General features: G+C 49.8%; 1 protein-coding gene across 1 annotated transcript; it reads right to left on the bottom strand.

The window, feature by feature from the left end:
- Window positions 1-1,225: 1,225 nt before the first annotated feature.
- On the bottom strand, window positions 1,226-11,630 carry SLC46A2 (solute carrier family 46 member 2). Its single transcript, XM_062206934.1, has 4 exons — window positions 10,332-11,630; window positions 8,573-8,656; window positions 8,039-8,195; window positions 1,226-1,776 (listed from the first exon to the last, which is right to left on the bottom strand). Exons 1-4 carry the CDS (start codon window positions 11,458-11,460, stop codon window positions 1,719-1,721), a joined length of 1,428 nt encoding a protein of 475 aa, XP_062062918.1. The 5' UTR covers window positions 11,461-11,630; the 3' UTR covers window positions 1,226-1,718.
- Between the last annotated feature and the right edge of the window lie 8,655 nt (window positions 11,631-20,285).

The following is a 20,285-nucleotide window of genomic DNA, read 5'->3' as shown; positions in this document are numbered from 1 at the left end:
AACTTCAGGAAGTTTCTCTCGATGTTAAGAACAGGCCCTTCAGGAGTAGACGTGGAGAGGCCAATGCTTAACTTCATTCAGGTTGGGGAACGGGAAGGGGGCTGGAGTGGAAGGCAGGATGTCAAGAGAAATGAGTATGTTGGTGGGTGTTTGGCCTAGAACTTGCCTTTCCCAACCTGCCGTCCCTGCTCATGGTGCCTCCTCTGTGAAGGGCTTCCCTCCTTCCGTCCTCCTGAACCCCAAAGCCGAGTCATCCTGCCTCACCCTCTCCACCCATCACCAATTCCTGTTGACCTCTGGCTTCCAAATCTTTCTCCACATCTCTCTGCTTTGCTTTTCTCCATGCACATAGGAGGGGACTTCAAAACGTTCATGGAAAATACATATTATAAAAAAGCGATGCATGGATATTTTTTGCACCAAAACAAACATCTCTTAATTCCACTTTTCTACAACTTTTTGAGGTTCCCTCAGAGATGGGCCATAAAGTTTTCTTCATTCCCTGCAAGAGAATGCAAAAAGTTCAGGCTCTTTCAGCCCAAATGCCCCGAGATGCAAATGCATTCTCCAGATTCTGTTTTGTCCCAGTGTAATGCCATGTCTGCGGTTACTGAGGGAATCTGACCTGGGAAAGAAAGATTTACATACTCGTATTTGTAAAGAATTATTTATTAGAGAGAGAGAGAGGAGAGAGAGAGAATGTGCTCCCATTTACTGGTTCACTCCCCAAATGCCTGCAAAGGCTGGGACTGAGCCAGGCCAAAGCCAAGAGCCAGGAACTACATCCAGGTCTCCCATGTGGGTGGCAGGAGCACAACTACTTGAGCCATCGCCGCTGCCTCCCAAGGTCTGCGTTGGCAGGAAGCTGGAGTCCCGAGCTGGAGCTGGGAATTGAACCCAGGAACTCTGATATGGAACACGGGCATCTTAACCTGCTCACACATGCATACCTTGTTGGTTTTAATTAGGAGGTGAGTTTGCTTTTATAAATGTGAGTAAAATAGACCATAAAAGTAAATACAAAATCCAATAGCTCTTAGCATTCCTCCTCTCCCTTGACACCCTCCTCCACTTTGGCAAGTCCTACTGTCTAGGCAGTTGAATATTCTCTCAAAGTCTAGATGTTTTCTTCATAATGGCCAAGGACCTGAGCTCCATGGCTCAGCCAACGAGGTCTCAGGAAAGAAAGCTAACATTTTCCCAGGGTTTTATTTGAATTTAAACAGTTCTGTTGGTCATACAAAACTATTGGCAACTCTTACAAAAAAATTCCTTCCCTATCCCACTCAGGCTGTTGAAAATGCATGCATTGGTTTGAATCCTCCCAAGGGACTTGAAGCACAGCACCCAGGTGGCCATACCTTGGAGCCCTCGAGATGATCCCTGAAAGAGAAGGGGCTGGCTGGCTGCAGCCGGAGTCTGAAGCTCTCTGGCACCTGGGGTGGCTGTGCGTGCAGCCAGTCTATCAGCCCTGAAAGTTTCCACTCTTCTGTCTGCAGAACCCAACCTCTTGCCTAATCGGGGCATCTGCCACCACCAAGAAAGTGCTTTCCCCCACCCACCAGGGACCCTGAGCTAGAGTAGGTCATTCTGAGGTCTCCAGCTGGAACTTGGGTTTCTTGGGCGGTGGGTTGCTTGGATCACCAGTTCTCCATTTTCTTGGTCTTCAAGGAGACCTGGCCGTTGCTGGCATTTTCAGCTCCCACAGGTCACCACCTTCATTTCTCTGGGATGTCTGCATATTGCAACTGTGAGGCTTGTTTGTAGGCCACGATTCTGTAAGAATGTGCAACAGAGAATTGCGTGAGAACAGCTGGAATGGGCCAAAGGGCATGCCTTCTCCTCCCCACTGATGTCAAGGGGGCCTCTGGCCACCTCGTCACTGATGGACTGAGGTCCTCTCCATGAGGGCATCAGAAGGCTGTGCTGAGTGGAGAGGGATGGCCTCTTCCCCCAGACGAGTTCTAATCCTGGGATGATGAATGTCCCCCCATTTCCCAAAACATCGTGGACCCCTTGCATCTGTGTTTTCTTTTTCCTGGAATCTCTTGGCATCTCACTTCTGGCCTAATAGTGCACACCTATGTACTTGTATAGTTCAAGGTCAAGATTGACTTTTGCTAATTCCAAGCAGAATCAGCTGCCTCTTTCCTCTTCCGTAGCCCTTTCCTCTCTTCCACAAATCACCATTACAATGTTTTAAAACACTGGCAGAGGCCAGCGCCGCGGCTCACTAGGCTAATCCTCCCCCTGCGGCACCGGCACATTGGGTTCTAGTCCCGGTCGCTCCTCTTCCTGTTCAGCTCTCTGCAGTGGCCTGGGAGTGCAGTGGAGGATGGCCCAAGTCCTTGGGCTCTGCACCCCATGGGAGACCAGGAGAAGCACCTGGCTCCTGGCTTCAGATCAGCGCGGTGCGCCGGCTGCAGCGCGCTGGCCACAGCGGCCATTGTGGGGTGAACCAACGGAAAAGGAAGACCTTTCTCTCTGTCTCTCTCACTGTGCACTCTGCCTGTCCAAACAAACAAACAAACAAACAAACAAAAACACTGCCAGAGGAATGGCTGCATAGCAGTTAGGACCTCTGAGTTGAAGTCTTGGGTCTGCGTGACTGGAGACCTCAGTTTTCTCATTTTAGCTCCGGGATCCTCAGGTTCTGAGCCAGAGCATAGCTCTTCTTGATGGATGTACTACACCTGGGTTGCTGGATAAGCTATGAGCTTAAATCTGAGCCTTCTAAGGGAAAGGTTTACAGACACTCTTCTCAACACAATGATTCCCCACCTTCCACGAGCCCTTGGGCCTGCCAGGAAGGGGCACTAAGTGAACTTCAAACAAAATTCATTGTATTACGGAGCCGGCAAGTAGAGAGGGAAGACTTGGAGACAACTGGGACAGGGCCGTGGGAAGTCAACTTGCAGCCCTGTCTGTGTAGCTGACCCCCTACCAGACACTTCAACACAGCCATGTGATGATGGCCAGCCCCTGGCTTGAGCTCTGGGAGGTGGCTAGCCAGCAGTCCTGGCTGGTAGGAGCCACACCCTTGTAACAGAACATTCATTAAGCAAATCCATGTTGAGCACTTATGAGCTGGCTCTCTGCTGGACACATGATGAATTCCGTGCTTGGGGAGCCAAATCTAGTGGGCAGGCATGTTCAACAGACAATCACTGAGTGATCATCAAACGCCATGCTGGGGGGAACATATGGGAGACTCTGGGAGCACACAGCAGAGGGACTAATTTAGATGGAGACAGGTTAGGAAAATGCTCTTTGAGAAAATGGTGTTTCAGTTAGAACGCTGACTAGCCGGGTTAAGAAAGAGGTGTGGGTGGGGCTGGCGCTGTGGTGTAGAGGGTGAAGCTGCCACCTGCAGTGCTGGCATCCCACATGGGTGCCGGTTCGAGTCCTGGCTGCTTCACTTCCAATCCAGCCCTCTGCTATGGCCTGGGAAAGCAGTAGAGGATGGTCCCAGTCCTTGGGCCCCTGCACCCACATGAGAAGACCCAGAGGAAACTCCAGGCTCCTGGCTTTGGATTGGCACAGCTGCAGCCGTTGCAGCTAATTGGGGAGTGAACCAGCAGATGGAGGACCTCTCTCTCTCTCTCTCTCTCTCTCTCTCTCTCTGTGTAACTCTGCCTTTCAAATAAATAAATATATCCTTAAAAAAAAACCACTTTACTAATTCTTCTACAAAAAATAAAAAAGCAAGTTGTGGGTGAAGAAGGGGAAGAGCATGAGGGGAGGGGACTGTGGGTGATGTGCAAAGGGCCGGGAAAAGGGGCTGGTGGCAGGACTAGGAGACCAGAGAAGTTGGCAAAGCCACACGATGGGGACCTGGTGGCCCATGGCAAAGACATCTGGGTTGTATCCCAAGAGCTATGAAAGCCAAGTGCAGCACGTTGAGCAGGTGACATTGACACTGTCAGGAACTCCTGTGGCCACCTGGTGGAGAGGGATGGGAGCGATGTGTGGAGAACGGGCCAGAGGGCTGAGGCCTCGTCCATGGACTTTGGAGTAGGAGTGGTAGTGGTGGAGACAAAAAGAAAAGGATGCACTTGAGACATCCTTGGAGGGGCAGAATCAATGAGGACTGATGGGTTGGAGGGGAGGACAGGGAGGACGAGGAGGCTGTTGCTGATCTCAGGTGCCATTGGATGAGGTGGAAAGGACGAGAGTGGAGTAAGATAGGAGGGCAGCCAGAACCCGGTTTTGGACATTTAAGTGGTAATTTGAAGGCTGTGAGCACTTGACGTTGCTTAGAGAGAGAACATAAGGTGAGAAGACAGCCCAGAGCAGAGCCCCAAGGAACTCCTGCACTTGGAGGTTTGGAGAGAAGAAGCAATCAGAGAAACAGGGGCAAAACCAGGACAGCGAGATGTTAGGAAGACCCAGTGACAGAGTGGGCCTTTGGCAGCATGGTTAAGGTGCCATATGGGATGCCTGCATCTCACATTGGCATGTCTGGGTTCAAGTGCCAGCTCCACTTCCAATTCCAGCTCCCTGCTAGTGTGCACCCTGGGAGGCAGCAGGTGACAGTTTAAGTTCTTGGGTCCCTGCCACCCACCTAGAAGACCTCGACTGAGCTCCAGACTCCTAGCTTCAGCCTGGCCTAGCCCCGCCTGTTACAGCCTTTTGGGGAGTCAACCAGTGGATGGAAGATCTTTCTGTGTCTGATGCAAGATATCTTTGTGTCTGTTTCTAGGTCTGTGTCTCTGCCTTTCACATAAATAAGAAAAGATAAAAAGAACACAAGTGACAATAACCTCCCAGAGGAAAAGTGAGCCGTGGCATTAGGTGAGACAGTGATTGCAGCACGTGTCCTGGCTTCAGTCGCCAAGAAGTCAATAGTGGGTTTCGTGAGAGCAGCTCTGGTGGAGCTGAGGTGGGGAATTAGACCAGAGTGGACTGCCAAGTGATGGGAGATGGGGATGGTATGGAGACCTTGGCTATGAAGAGGTGGAGGAGGAGGAGAGCGGGTCATGTGTCAGTCCTGGGGGGTGGAAAGGGTGCAGGAGAGAGAGAAGGGTGTAGTGGAGTGAGCCCTGTAATGAGGGAGGAGAGGCAGCTTTTCTAAGTAATGCCATGTAGTGCATAAGCGAAAACGCCTCACTTCCAAGCCTGGCCCTGCCACTTCCTGGCTGTGTGGCCTTCAGCGAGTTACATAAATACCTTGGAATCTCTGTTTCCACACCGGCAAAATGGGGATAATAATAATAATTATCTCTGGGATTGTCTGGGAAGATTAAATTAGTCAAAATACGTGAAATATCTCAAGTCGTGTCTGGTGCCTAGTCAGGGCTATTTAAGTGTCTGCTGTTACCATTTTCTAAAAAAGGAAAGAGAACGAGATGGGTGCAGCGAACGGGAGAAGAGAAGGGCATGTTCTGTGGCCTCTGTTTGCTCCATAAGGCCGAGGACATGTGTGTCCAGGAGGGCCGGGGGTGGGTGGGGGGCTGTAGATGGGCAAGAACTCAGGTATTTCGTCCGCATCTCTCTACTGTTTGTAAGGAAGAGCCAGCAGGAAGGGGCAGGTTGGTTCCAGGAGGGGGCGGGGCCACAGCCATCTGGGATTGCACACAGGCTGTTGGCAGCTCTGGCCCAAGGAGCTCTCCTGGCATCACGGAGAAGGATGCAGGCTATGACCAGTCCAGCCCACTGTCCGCCCAGTTCCCCTCTGCTCTGACATTGCCTTCCTGGGTTTTTCTAACCTTGGAATGTAGCTTTTCTTTCTGTGGTTAGAAAGCTCTACTGGTTTGTCCTGTTGCTGTCACTTCACAATTAATGGTACAGCCTGGGCCTCTGTCAGCTATAAAAATCAAGATCTCATTTATTTAGCGATTTCATGGAAGATAAAGGTAATAGAAACACCTTTTTTTTTAATACCAGATATTTCCAATCTTGGTTGGACATCTGAACCACCTGTGCCCAGACTGCACCCCAGACTTCTGGGGGGTGGGATCCCAGCCATAGGAATTTTTAAATCTTTCTCCAGGATTCCAACGTACAGAGAAGCTCTGTTTGCCTGTGTCTCTGTGTTGCTAAATATCTGCAACTGAGGGAAGCAATTAGCAATTACTTAAGTGCCTCATTTGCATAAGCCATCAGTTGCTTGCTCTCTGTTTCTGATAGAGCTTGAAGACCCTGCATGGCTAACTGAGATTCCACCTACAGAATGTATGACGGAGTTCAAATGCATGTTCACGTTGCATTGGAGTGAGATGGCAAGGGCAGCGCACCTGCCTCCTGCACCCTGCAGTCTCTTAACAAAGGCAAAGCATCCCACGTAGCACGTGCACAGAGCAGATTCATCTGCAGAAAGGAACCGATGGGTGATTTTTCACATTGCTTTCATTTGTCTCGAGGACACATTAACAAGTAGGGCTTGTTTCCTCTTGTTATGATTGTTGTGTGTGTTTGTTTAAGGTAAAGAGACTACTTCAACTGACTACCAAGAAAATACGACTGGATGATCTTCAAGTGTGCAAAACTATGAATTCATTCCTCGGTTACCAGAGGGCTGGGGCTCTGCAGAAGTTTGCATTGCATGCTGGCCCTGGCTCAGGAAGTCCAGCCCACTCGGCCATGACTCACATGACTCACATGAAACAGGAGCACATGAAAAGGCCGAAAAGCCGGACAGATCTGTCCCAGCCCCTCCCCTGAGAAAGGGAGAGCTGGTCATGCCTGCTGCTTGTACAGATCCTCCTGGCTGCTTGATCTTCATTGTCTTGTTTTTCTCAACTGTGAAGTAAAGCGAAGAGCCCAGTGGTGCATGGCGTCTATCCAGGGAGGCTCAATCTACGCAGGCATGGGCCTAAGTTACCATGTGATGTGAGAATTCCAAAAGAGCTTATCGCTGTCCCCTTCCAACCTGCCTTCTGTTATTGGCTGCCTCTACTGCTGCCATTACTGAAATCTAGAGTGTGCATGTGCTACATGGCCGGTTCCTTTAAAATGCAAATCTATAATCCCCAGAGGCCTTATTGTGGATATATTGATCACATGGATATGTATGGCTTTCCTGGCAGCACTGGCAAACGTGAGAGACCCTCTTCTCAGGGGAGGGGTACAAGGGCCTAACGGTGTAAAGCTGCACTGTCCAGTGTGGGACCCACTCGCCACAGGGGGCTCCGGAACACCTGAATGTGACGAATCCATTCTGAGAGGCACTGTAAGCTCTGGTACATGCAGAATTCAAAGACTTCATTATTAAGCATATATACCTGTTTCATCAGTTAATATTGTATGTTGAGTCCATGTTGAGATGATATTGTGGGTGTCAACTATGTAGTCAAAATTAATTCACCTGACCCATTTATCTTTTCTAAATGTGGCTACTAGACTGTTCAAAATCACCCATATGGCTCGCAAATGGGGCCTGCACTGTATCACTTTTGGGCGGGCTGGCTGAAGGCAGAACCGGACCAATCCTGGTTTCCACGTTGTTGGCTTAGGCTGGTGCTGGTGCCACGGGACCAGGCACTGCCCCTTCACTTCTCAGCTTTCTCCCCTCTTCCTGAAATCTCCCAGGCTTAAGTGCTGTTATTTTATAAACAAGACAATTTCCCCCGGAGAAATAAACGGAATTGCTCACGGCCATGCAGGGGTGCACACCGGGTTCAGACCCAGAGCAGGGAGTCCTCTGAAGGCGCAGGTGAGAAGTGGCACTCAGGTGAGGCAAGATGAGCTAGCTCTCCCTAAAGGGAGCTAAAGGACAGAGGGCTGAATGGTTGGTTCAAAAGGAGGCCTCATCCCAGCCTCTGGGAAGGAAGTATAAGAAGCTACTATGAATCAACCTGCCAGGAAGTGAGCCAGTTGGCTGGGGCTCCTCTGTTCCTTCCCTGTGACAGGGGAACTCTCAGATCGCCAGCTGATTACTCTGAGGAAGCAGAAGGACTTTTACTTTCCCTCCCCAGAACCCACTGCACAAATGTTCCAAATCGATCCATCTGAGGCGGTGAGCCGCTCCGGGCTGTTCCGCCATTCCTTGACCCCAGCACAGAGCCCGCCCAAACAGCAGTCACTGCTCCCATCTTACCCAATCGGGACAATGGCCAGGAAGGACAGAAAGGAGGAGAGCGCAAAGCAGGTGCCCACGAACTTGTCCATGGTGAGCTGATAGATCTTGTTATACACCGTGGATGTCACTACCCCTGTCAGAGCCAGCGACAGCTGCAGTATGACGAACACCTTTCCTGTGGGAGGGACAGAGGTTACCAACAGGTGTGCTATTGCCCCTTCCTTGTTCCCCACTCGCTAGGTCTCTGGGGAGCTCTCAGGGGACCCTTGCATTTCCAGGGACTCCCTTCCGTCTTCCTGGTTCAATTCGCTAGGACTCCTGCCCTCCTGGGTCTGCACCTGGCTGTGTCTTGCTTTGTTGGAAGCCTCCCAGTGACTGGTTTTCTCAGCTTTTCCCACATTCCTTTTTTAACTCCCTCTGCCCAGTATGTCCCTGGTGTGTTTGAGATGCTTCCGGAACTTTCTTGAGTGCCTTCTGCTGGTTTGTGGCTCGAGCAGAGCAGCCCTGAAACAGCCTGGAGCAGAGGATCCCAGAGAGAGCCCCTTCACTCACCGTAAGAGGAGCCCTTTATGAGTTTGGACATGGCTGATCGGATGGTGGTGATGGGGATGAGAGCGAACATCATGATGGCTCGAGCTGTAACAGAGCACACGAGGACAGTGCACAGGGCAGCCCAGCCCTGAACGGGGGGCCTCGGAATCAAGCCCCTTCCAGCCCCACCTCCCTTCCAGCCCCACCATCCCTGAGAGGCCTGGCCAGGAACGAGGAACTTCTCTGCTGCCCTCCCTAGCCAGTCTCTGATGCTCTCAGCTCTGACACAGCATGTATGCTGCGCGCCAGCCTGCAAGGTGGCAAGGTGCACTTGGCAAGGTGACAGATCGTGAAAGGTGTCTCTTATTGGCAGAGTTAAATGGTATTTTAGGAAACTGGAGCCGGTGCCACCAAAGCAACACAACATCCTTCTCCAGGGAGGGAAGTGCCTGGCCTTGACATTTCTCGAACATCTCTGGGAGACAGTGCCAGGAGCTTTGGCAAACTGCTCCAGAAATAGTTCTTATGAACATAGCTGCCATACATGCCTCAAACCCTATTGATTAGCCAGATGCAGGTGTGTGTGTGTGTGTGTGTGTGTGTGTGAGAGAGAGAGAGAGAGAGAGAGAGAGAGAGAGAGAGAAGAGAGAGGGAGGGGATTGGTGGGAAGGGAAGGAGAATGGGATATTCCAGCATCTGCACAGTCTGTGTGGGAGCTGACCAGAGGTTATCTTGCCATTTTCTTAGATATTTCTCTGAGATATGTGGCCTGGGCCAAGGGATAGATTCTGATAACCACCTAGAGTTGTTCTTTATAACATGTTAGCCAATCATCTTGTGTGGCTCTTTAATTTAAATAAGATAAGATGATAAAAATCAAAGTTCTGTCCTTTAGTTGAGCTAGCCGCATTTCCAGTGTTCAGAGCCACATGTGACCAGCGGTTCCTGTTTGGCACAGGATGGATTTGGACTGTAGAGACGGCCTCCCTCACTGGAGAAGCTTCTACTAGAGCACCGGTCTAGAGCTCTCTGCTCCTGGCTCTCTGACCTGCGCCCACAGATGGAAACTGCATTCTGCCTCCTGGGCAGGTGTGTGTGTGTGTGGGGGGAGGGTTATTACACTGGTCACCGAAGGCATTTTCTGAGAGTTTTAATGCATTTTTGGAAATCGCTTCTTTGTTCCCATGTGATTTTAAGTCAGGGATCTTTTCAGCAGGAGTATTTGATGTTTATCCCTTCAAAGTTGGGGAAAAGAAACCCAGGCCCATCTTCTCCATTCAAGTCCATCCCAAAGCACCTCTCCTGACTCCGGGAGCCACCGGACACACCACCTTGACCCCCGCAGGGGTGGCAAGCGACCAGCCGTGAGCAGTGTAAGGCCTGCCTTACACGTTTGGCCTGGCCCTACCCAGGCAATTGTACATGGGACTCGAAATTCCATAAACTTAGAACAGGCCAACTTTTCAGCTGACCATTCTGTATGGCTGGTGAAAGATGTTAAAAATATCCAAATGGCCCCTGGCAGAAAAAAAAATCCTCATCCCCATGCCCTGGAGTCACAGGCACCACCTTGGTGAGCTTTCAAGCAACAATATCGATAATGCACAATACAACACAGCTATGCTCAAGTGCACACGCACTCCCAGCTCCCTTGTGCCTCCCACGTAGCAGGTGCAACCCCAATACTGATCTGGGACACCCAGACCACAGCATCCCTGCTGACAGCCCCGTAACACAGAGGGCCACCTACCCCCTGCCACCCTGGGAATGCCAGACTCACCAATGTAGAACATGTATGTCTCTTTCACAAAGGCCATGAGAAGGGATCCAGATGCAAAGGAGACCATGCCAATCATGATCATTGTGGTGTCCCGGAAGCAGCGGGAAAAGACCAGGACGCCCAGGAAGCTGGTGATGAAGATGGTGTACCCAGCAGCCATGCCATAGCCCACCTGCACTTGGTTCCAACTCAGAGGCTCCCTCAGCACAAAGAGGGGCATCACGTCCACAGTGCCCACCACCGCCAGGTCATAGATGATGGCACCCACAAAAAGCAGGGCTATAATGGTTTTTTGGGGCTTTGCTTTCTCCAGTGGGGGAGAGTGCCCCACTACGCTCTGCCTGTCCAGCTGATCCGGATCCAGGGTGCGGTAGGTGCCCACTGTCCCAGACACGGTATCCACCGTGGGGAGCACCTTGCTGGGTTTGGCCACCGGCTCAGGGACCTTGAGCACCAAGAGGCTGTAGAGCAGGGCAAAGATGGCACAGCTCACGCTGCAGGCTGTCAGCACCAGCCCCTGCCCTGCGTGCCCAGCAATCTGCTTGAAGAGATGTCCAGAGGCCATGCTGCCACAGAACCCGGCCAAGCCCAAGATGAGATCAATGAGGATGAGACGCAAGGAGCGGTGGCCCTCGGAGGAACCCAGGGAGCCCAGCGCCATGACCCCGGACCAGAAGGCCGAGAAGCCGCCGCACAGCCCACTGAGCGCCGCCGCCCCGTACAGCACCTGCACCGGCCAGTCCAGCAGCACCTTGAGCAGCAGCCCGAGGCGCGAGAGCAGGAAGCCCAGCAGCGACACGCAGATGGAGATCTTGCGGTTCGAGCGGTCGCTGAGCCAGCCCAGGCCGTAGGCGGACAGCAGAGGCGTCAGGCCCACCACCAGGTTGTACACGATGTAGAAGTTGGAGATGGCAGTCTGCTGGTGGTCCTCCTGAGTGTCCCTTGGCGATGCGCCCGAGCTGTGGTTCGCCGCGCCTCCGCCCCCAAAGGAGGCCTTCACCACCAGGAGGAGCCCTGCGTCGTAGAGTGAGGAGGCCACCTGGGTCGAGGCCACCACCGGTTCGATCCAGGTCCTCATCTGGAAGCGAGACAAGTGGTTCCTCCACGGGCAGGTGACCTCGGGAGCCATGTAACCTGCCTGTTGGGGACTGGAGGGATTGCTGGCTTCAGCGACCGGGACGTGTCGCTGCCAAGGAGGGCCGGGACTCAAGCCCGGAGAGCGCGAGCGTGTGCCAGGGACCCGTGCGCGCCGGAGAGGGCAGAGCGGAACCGGAGCTCGGAGCGCGTGTGACAGCAGTCAGTCCAGCTTCCGAGTGACCTCCCCGGCCCGGGCCACTCCTCCCCAGGCCCTAGAAGGCGGCACCGCGCACCGCCCCGCTCCGCCCCCGCCGGCCAAGCGGAGCTGGGGATCGCAGGGGACTCTGAGCCCCAGGCGCACACGGCGGCGTCTTGGCTCCGCGCCCCTGCGCCCCTGGCTGCCGCGTTACGCGGCTCTCGCGACCGCGGCCGCCTGACCAGAGCCGAAAATTTCCCCCAGTCGCTGGGGACCTTCCCCTGAGTCTTGTCCTGGCAGGGGTGGAGACCGAGCTGGGAGGGAGCACGCGGGCAGCCCAGACCGCATTTCCAAATTGCGCTGAGTCTGGAAGGCAGGTTTGGGCGAGGCGGGTGGGATACCAGGAGGGCTCTGCGGGAGGTGAGTACTGGGCTGGGAGACTGTATCTGTGAGGTTTAAACGCCACAGGGCCCCACGAGCTGGTGAGACCAGGAGCTGAGAGAGGCCCAGACTTTGAGAGAAGTCAAAAAACTCAGGAACAGCAAGGCCCAGGCCCTCCTCCAAGCAGAAGACTTCACAGAGGAGAATGGACTTGCTGCACCTGCTTTGGCAGACCTCGGCCTTTGGGGACTCCTGCCTCAAAGCCCAGGGCCCAGGGACAGAGGGACGGTCTTCTCAGCCTTCCAAGGCTAAGACTGGACTCTAAGCAGGTCCCCGGGATGCTGCTTTTTGGTGGTGGCTTTATTCCATCTCGTGGACTTCCCTGGGCTTCTGCTCCCAGGTGGCCTTGCTTCCTCAAAGTACACACTTCTGCAAAGTGGACCAGGAGAGCGGGCACCAAGTGAAGGGGGTCAGGACTCACCAAGGGGCAAGACCTTTCTCAGCTTCCATGCGTGGGGATGGAGTGTCAGAACACACAGCTTCTCTCCCTGTCCCTGCACCCTCCACCCCCACACACCCATGGCAACATAGACAAGTTGGAAGCCACAGTCCCAAAAGGGAGAGCCGTGTCTGCAGGGAGAACTGAAGAGCCGATTGGGTCGTGTACTCCTGTAGGGAGTAGGGACACGACTCTAAATGATTTTGTGTAGATACTGCCCTCGGTGTAGCTTCGAGATGGCTGATGGCCTACAAGCCCCTTCTCCCCCCCTCCTTGTCACTGTCCAGGCCTGACAACTGTGCCTTCTGCACAGAAACATGCACTAGTCTCCGTCCTCACCGTGTGCCCTGTGGATCTGGCTCTGCAGCCATTTCTCTCTTCCTTCCCGTCGCCTCGGCCACCTTGGGAGGTTCTGGTTTCACCCAACCCGTACCTGGCTCTCCCACTCCATTCCTAACCCTATTTTTCTAGAGAGGTTGCACCAAGCAGTCTAACCAGTCTCTTCCTGCAAGCGTCAGAGTCTCCGGGGAATGGATGGGTATGGGGAAGGTGGTGTTCACAGTCAGCTGTGGCCATGGGAATGCGACTTGATGGATCCTGTGGCCACTTGGTCGGGGTGTCTGTCTAATCTTGGGGGCTTCTCTGGGAGGGTCTGTGCTCTCTCAGTGCTTCCCATCTGCTTGTGAAATTTGAGGGGACTCTGAGAGACTCACATCAGACTTAGGACAGATCTAGAGAGAACTAGGTCATCAGGATGCTAACTAGTGTCGTGACCTACCAGGCTTGATATCCATGTCCTCTGGCCTGGAAATGAACTTGACTCAAGGCAGTCAGTGTCTCCCCCAGTTTAGGATACTCTAGGTTGGATTATATTCTCACCATGTCCCCCACCCACCCCTACCTTGTCTCTATTCGTGCTGGCAGGCCCCAACTGAGTTAGTGGCCATCCAGCCTCTGTGGCTGTGGTCCACAGGACCAGCAGGTGGAACCCTGACCCTGCCATTTTAAGATGTGGTATAGAACCTAGTCTCTAACCAAAGCCTGGTTTCATTAAAGTACAAAAGCTAAACTCTCTTGTCTTTAAATGGAGGAAGGCACACTATTCCAGGAGAAAGGGCTTAAAAAGGAAAAAAGTAGCAGCAGCTAGCTGTGACCAAGCCCTTTTTATGCCCTAAACCCTTTACTTGAATTCATTTAATCCTCTTAAGAAGTCTATGCACCAATCTTTCACCTCATTTTAAAGACTATGAAGCTGAGACCAGAGGGGGTTAAATAATTTGTGCAAGATGTGTCAGTCAGTAAACTGGGGAGCTGGTATTTGGCACCAAACCAGACCTTGACAGTCTACAGCTTTCAGGAAAATACACATAACCAGGAATTTTATGAGTGTGCGCTCTCAATCCACATAGGAATGTGGAGAGGAGAAGAGACAACATGGGGTGATGCAATCATTGTTGATCAACCGTGTATTGCATAAATGGAGAGACAGGGGCCGCGGATGGCCTATTTGTTGAACTTGCATCCCAGCCACTTTATAATCGGGTGGGGGAATACTTTGATGTTCTGGAGATATGGCTTCACAATTAATTTGAGAAAGGAACAGTCCTTGTTTGGAAAACACATTTGAATAATGTTAGAAGGTGACATCCCCAGCCTGGGTTTCACTGTGAGCAGGATCCGGGGGGAGGGTGGAACCTTTGTGCTTGAGTCAACGTGAGAGGAGAAGGGAGTGAAGCAGCACCTTGACAGTAGGGACTCCATTTTGGAGCACCCGAGACTCCATTCTGGGAAGGCTCCCCCCCTCCCTGAGACTCCGGTCTGAAACTGTGATCTAAAACTCTCAGACAATAGCAGCAAACTGCATCACACATCACACTTGGCAGAGCATAGAAACCCCCTGGTATGATTGCTCAAGCTTGAAAGTAGATATGCTGCACCTGGGTTAATGATACAAATGTAATTTGTCTATGTCCTACATATGATTAAAACCAATATTTGGATTCATGTCGGTTATAATTAATATTGTTAAGATTGTAACTGGTATTGTCAAGGTTATAATTGATATTAATTTCTCATAGGTTTTAGGTCAGCTTGACCCCAGTAACCATGTGTTCCCCCTTGATCCTAGCAACCATGTATTCCCTCCCGATTTTGTGGTTTTTGCCTTTAAAAACCCTGTTCCTTTGGGCTTTAGGGTTCAGAGCTCTTTAGGGCATGAGTCCGCTCTCCACCACTGGCAATAAAGGACATCAGATTGTATCAGTGTGTGGTGCTCCTCTGTTTGTACTCGCTCAGGTACAACATTGTGGAGGCCCCAGCGAGTTATGGAGCCCATCTCCCACCTCCGGGAAGACCTCGCTCCGATCCTTCCGGGTTGGTGCTCTGGCCATAGGGGAGGCGCCCTCTGATGATGTTCCAGGGCCCCGTGTCCTGATCCACTGACCTGGGAGGCTCGGCTCAACCTCTTCACTGACCAGTTGGCCTTAGGTTCTCTGGAAAGTCCACTCCTGTTTTCTGGGGTCGCCTTCTGGGGATTGGAGGTCTGACGAGACGCCAACCCAGTCTCCGTTCCGTTAGGACGGGAGGCTCGGTCTGGTTAAAGAAAGGCCTTTCCTGGATATACTGGTTTCTGTTCCTGTTTCGTGGCCACTTTCCGATGTACTCTCTGCATCTGTGATCCCGGGAGGTCAATTCTTTTTCCTGTCCTGTCTCCTCTGTCCCTTCCATTGAGCGTGGGCTCTGCTCAGCCTAGGGGACACCTTTTCAGTGTATGTTCAAATGTTTCTCTCTCTTAAATCTAGAAAGACCAAAGCCTTAAACATTGCCTTATAACTTGCCAAAGGTTTGTGGCTTGGTTACAGATCTGAATGAAAAATAACAATGGGTGATCAGCCCTGACGTGGATTTTTCAGTCTCTGGTTTATGTCATTGATTTCTAGCTGGAGTTTTATAAAAAGACTAAAATTCCACATAAATGTAATTTTGACCTTAATTCAGACAAAAGTGTGATATAATATCAACATGTTAAGTCACCAAGGTGTAACTGCTAAATATAAATTAGGTATAGGTAAATGAGATAAATGTGTCTAACAAAAATGTTTTCATAAGAGTCCATATATAAAGAGTAATTTAAGACTGCTTAAAAGTAACTAAGGTTAAAATTTGATGTGTTATCTTATTTTAAAAATGTTGTCTTAATTTACAGATTTTTAAAGTATTAATTCAATATAAATCAAGAAATCAGCAGATAAAAAGGGGTCACAAGTATAAAACTGTTCTTGGTAAGGATGTTAAGAAAGAACAGGCTTAAGTTGTAAAAAGAGGTTAAAAAAACAAGTTTAAGTTGTAAAAGGTGTGAGGAAGTCATAAAAGGCTACTAATTAAAATCTGATCCTCTGTTAAAACAATGAGGTGGGGCTGTCGCTGTGGCACAGCAGATTAACGCCCTGGCCTGGAGCTTGGGCATTCCATATGGGCGCTGATTGAGTCCTGGCTGCTCCACTTCCAATCCAGCTCTCTGCTGTGGCCTGGGAAAGTAGTGGAAGATGGCCCAAGTCTTTGGGCCCCTGAACCCACGTGGGAGACCTGGAAGAAGCTCCTGGCTCCTGGCTTTGGATCGGTGCAACTCCAGCGGTTGCAGCCATTTGGGGAGTGAACAATGGATGGAAGACTCTCAGTCTCTCTCTCTCTCTCTCTTTCTCTCTGCCTCTCCCCTCTCTGTATAACTCTTTCAAATAAATAAATAAATATTTAAAAATAAATAAAACTGAGGTTTTTTTAATACATATATTAGTAAATAGTCTTTAAAATCTGTTACAAAACTACAACATATCCTTTTAATAGTTTTTTTTGTTTGTTTGTTTGTTTTTTCTTTTTGACAGGCAGAGTGGATAGAGAGAGAGAGACAGAGAGAAGGGTCTTCCTTTTTGCCGTTGGTTCACCCTCCAATGGCCGCTGCGGCCAGCACATCTTGCTGCCGAAGCCAGGAGCCAGGTGCTTCTCCTGGTCTCCCATGCGGGTGCAGGGCCCAAGCACTTGGGCCATCCTCCACTGCCTTCTCGGGCCATAGCAGAGAGCTGGCCTGGAAGAGGGGCAACCGGGATAGAATCCGGCGCCCCAACCGGCACTAGAACCCGGTGTGCCGGTGCCGCAAGGCGGAGGATTAGCCTGTTAAGCCACGGCGCCGGCCATCCTTTTAATAGTTTTTATTTGATTGGTGACTCTACCTTTTTCTAGCCGGGTCCAATAAACTCTCTTCTCTTTCCTAGTTCTGACTCTGTTATAGTTGTTCCAAGCTAAGGGATGATTCCATGTGCTAACTTATATTTAAGGATTTTATTTCCCATTTTAGCAACAAAGAAACATCAATTTTGTATCCTATTGCTGTTCTCTGTCTCTCCTTAAATTCTGATAGTTTAAAAACAGCTGTGTTTTTATTAAAAGAATTATGGTTTGGTTAAATATATAGTCATTCTAAAACATTTAAATGTTCACTTTGTAACAATAAAATCTGGTCTACTCATACAAATGTGCCAAAGTTACAAAAGTCTAATACTTTTGTTGTGTTATCATTCTCAATGGCTTTCTTAATGAAAAGAGGCCCAGAGGACTAAAAAGGGATAAATGTTAATAATATCTTACAGGTACTTTCTAAAACACTATGTGGAGTAAACAGTGTCTCTTCTTGTTGGCTAATACGTTTTATCATTTTAACCATGGCCACTGAAAGCCTTTTGTCATTCACAGTAACATTTTCCTCTAAACATTAAAAATCAGATTTACTGCTCATAAAAATTAAAACATTGTTGTTCTGTGTTTAAATGTGTCCTCTTTTAGGTTTCAAAGGACTTCTGTTTCCTACCTTTATTGTATTCAGTACTTTGGTATGGCTCTACAAAGAGATAAAGCCAAAGTTTAACAGGTTCCAACTAAAAAAGTAAGGTTAATTCAGGTCACTAAAAACAAAAAGCAATTCTAATTTATTGGTAATTAAAAAAAACAGTTAAAGATCTTAAAAAGCTGTTACTAAGACTGCTTTATTGTTCTATCCTGTAATGTATACTACATGTTATATGTGTGTACTTATTGTGTGTCTACATAAAAATTTATTAACAGCTCTCTTTTAATTGGCTTATAGATATAAGATTGCTCATAAATTTAAACTACATTTTTGGTTCACATGACCTAAATAAATCTCTGTCTCAGGTGGTTTGAACTTGGTGGTACAGAGAAACCAAATTTTTTTAAGTCAATGACATATTTATGCTTGGGTTTGCTGGTCAAATAAGTTGTACTTGTGTTAGATATTAAAAAAAAATTACCAGGGCCGACACTGTGGCTCACTTGGTTAATCCTCCGCCTGTGGCGCCAGCATCCCATGTGGGCACCGGTTATAGTCCCGGTTGCTCCTCTTCCAGTCTAGCTCTCTGCTGTGGCCTGGGAGGGCAGTGGAGGATGGCCCAAGTGTTTGGGTGCCTGCACCTGCATGGGAGACCAGGAGGAAGCACCTGGCTCCTGGCTTCAGATCAGCGCAGTGCCGGCCCATTTGTGGCCATCTAGGGAGTGAACCAATGGAAGGAAGACCTTTCTCTCTGTCTCTCCCTCCCACTGTCTATAACTCTACCTGTCAAATAAATAAATAAAATCTTTTAAAAATTTTTCCAACTACAGATACTCTTTGGTAAATACTTTCATAAGTTGTTATTTGACAGTTAAAATTGCTTGCTAAGTTTTCACTTAATATTAAATAATTGATAGCAAGCAATCTAAAAAGCCTGTATCCTCTTCAAGATGAAAAAAACTGATTCTATTCGAAATTCTCCATCAGGATATACAGTTTGATCTTCAGACCTTATAAAAGAAATGGCTAACATTTTTCTGTAGTCATGCCTGGCCACATATAACAGCTAGATTTATTTTGCTATGGATACAGTAAATAGGCAAAACCTCCCTTTTCAAACCAAACTAATGGAGAGATGCAAAGCATAAACAATTGGTTCAAAGCAATTCAGCTAAGGTGGTCTTCATGTTTGATCTTATACATGCCTGTGACAACACATTTCTAGCCCAGGCCACCAAAGATTAGTGATGGGATTGAGCACCCCCTTGGCTAACATCCTAAAGGCCTCCTCTGTGGGTGCCTGCCCTAAGGAGGTTCACACCTCCCTTAAAATGTCTCTTCCAGTTTCCCATGTAATTATCAAGCTCTCCTGTCAGTTTCTGTTTGCCTCTCAATAAAAAACCCCCCCTCCTGGTTTGAACAGCACCTTTCATAGGTCCTCTGTCCTTTGTTTTAGACCCTGTGTATTTAACCTGCTTGTTAGATTTGTTTCCTCCAGTCTTGAAACAATACAGCTCTAGATGGCTGTGCACAAGAGACCTTGGATAAAAACAGTTTCTACAAGCTGACACTGCAGCCCCCTCGAGAGGCCACCTCTGTTGGAACCCTGTTTTGGCTGCCGTTCTCCTCTCCACACCCTAAGGGACCCCCAGGACAATGACCTCCTGTCAGTAGGAAGTAGCCAAGATGAGATCCATGGATGATACCCTGGGTCCCTACAATAGTGGGGTATGGATTAAGGGGGGGCCTCTCAGGCTTTAACAAAATGTCTTATACAAGCAGGCTGTAAGCGGTGACAAAAAGATTTGCTCTGAGACATGATCCCCCCTTCCTCACTGTGATATCCTGTACCCAAAATTACCACCCTGCTAATAACTCATGGTTTGCTTGCACAATGGGTTTAACTCGCTGTATGAAGTTTCCTACAAGTGAAAAGCTTGTAGCCCCTTTCTTATGTGTATCAGCACACACGCTTCTGCAGGTATATGCCTAGTCTGGTGTAGAGGGAGGCCTACTCCCCTCCAATTCTCTCACTGAATTAAACCGAGCAAAAAGAGCAGTCCCGCTGGTGGTCCCAGTCCTGGTAGGCTTGGGACTTGCTGGAACAGCAGCCCTAAGTACTGCTGCCCTGACATGAGGAGAAGTGGGTCTCACTCATTTAACTAGGCCATAGATGCAGACTTAGGTCACCTCCAGTGCTCTACTGAACGCCTTCACGACCGGGTCAGTTCTCTCGCAGGCTTGAAGCTACAAAAGAGGAGGGGGCTAGACCTCCTGTTTCTGACTCAAGGTGGCCTGTGTGTGGCCCTGGGAGAGGCTTGCTATTTCTATGCTCATCAGTCAGGAGTTATAACTGACTCCCTCCAAGAGGTAAAACAAAACTTAGAAACTCGCCGTAAACAGCACAAAGACTCACAACCTTGGTATAGTCGTATGTTTAATTGGAACCCATGGCTGACCACCCTGTTAACTGGCCTGACAGGACCATTAGTCCTCCTCCTCCTCGGATTGACTGTAGGACCCTGGTTAATTAGCCGGTTACTAGATTTCATTAAGCAAAGTATAGCTTCTGTTAAACTCATGTATATGCATACCTGTTATTCTGCTGTGAATATCCCCCCCCCCTTTTTTTTAACAGGCAGAGTGGACAGTGAGAGAGAGACAGAGAGAAAGGTCTTCCTTTTTTTTTTTTTTTGCCGTTGGTTCACCCTCCAATGGCCACTGTGGCCAGCACATCTTGCTGATCCGAAGCCAGGAGCCAGGTGCTTCTCCTGGTCTCCCATGCGGGTGCAGGGCCCAAGGACTTGGGCCATCCTCCACTGCCTTCCCGGGCCATAGCAGAGAGCTGGCCTGGAAGAGGGGCAACCGGGATAGAATCCGGCGCCCCAAGTGGGACTAGAACCCGGTGTGCCGGCACCACAAGGCGGAGGATTAGCCTGTTAAGCCATGGTGCCGGCCTGA

Source organism: Lepus europaeus, chromosome 12 (assembly GCF_033115175.1).
Source record: "Lepus europaeus isolate LE1 chromosome 12, mLepTim1.pri, whole genome shotgun sequence".
Taxonomy (NCBI): Eukaryota; Metazoa; Chordata; class Mammalia; order Lagomorpha; family Leporidae; genus Lepus; species Lepus europaeus.
The sequence above is the reverse complement of the archived record's forward strand: the minus strand, read 5'-3'. Positions and strand labels throughout refer to the sequence as shown.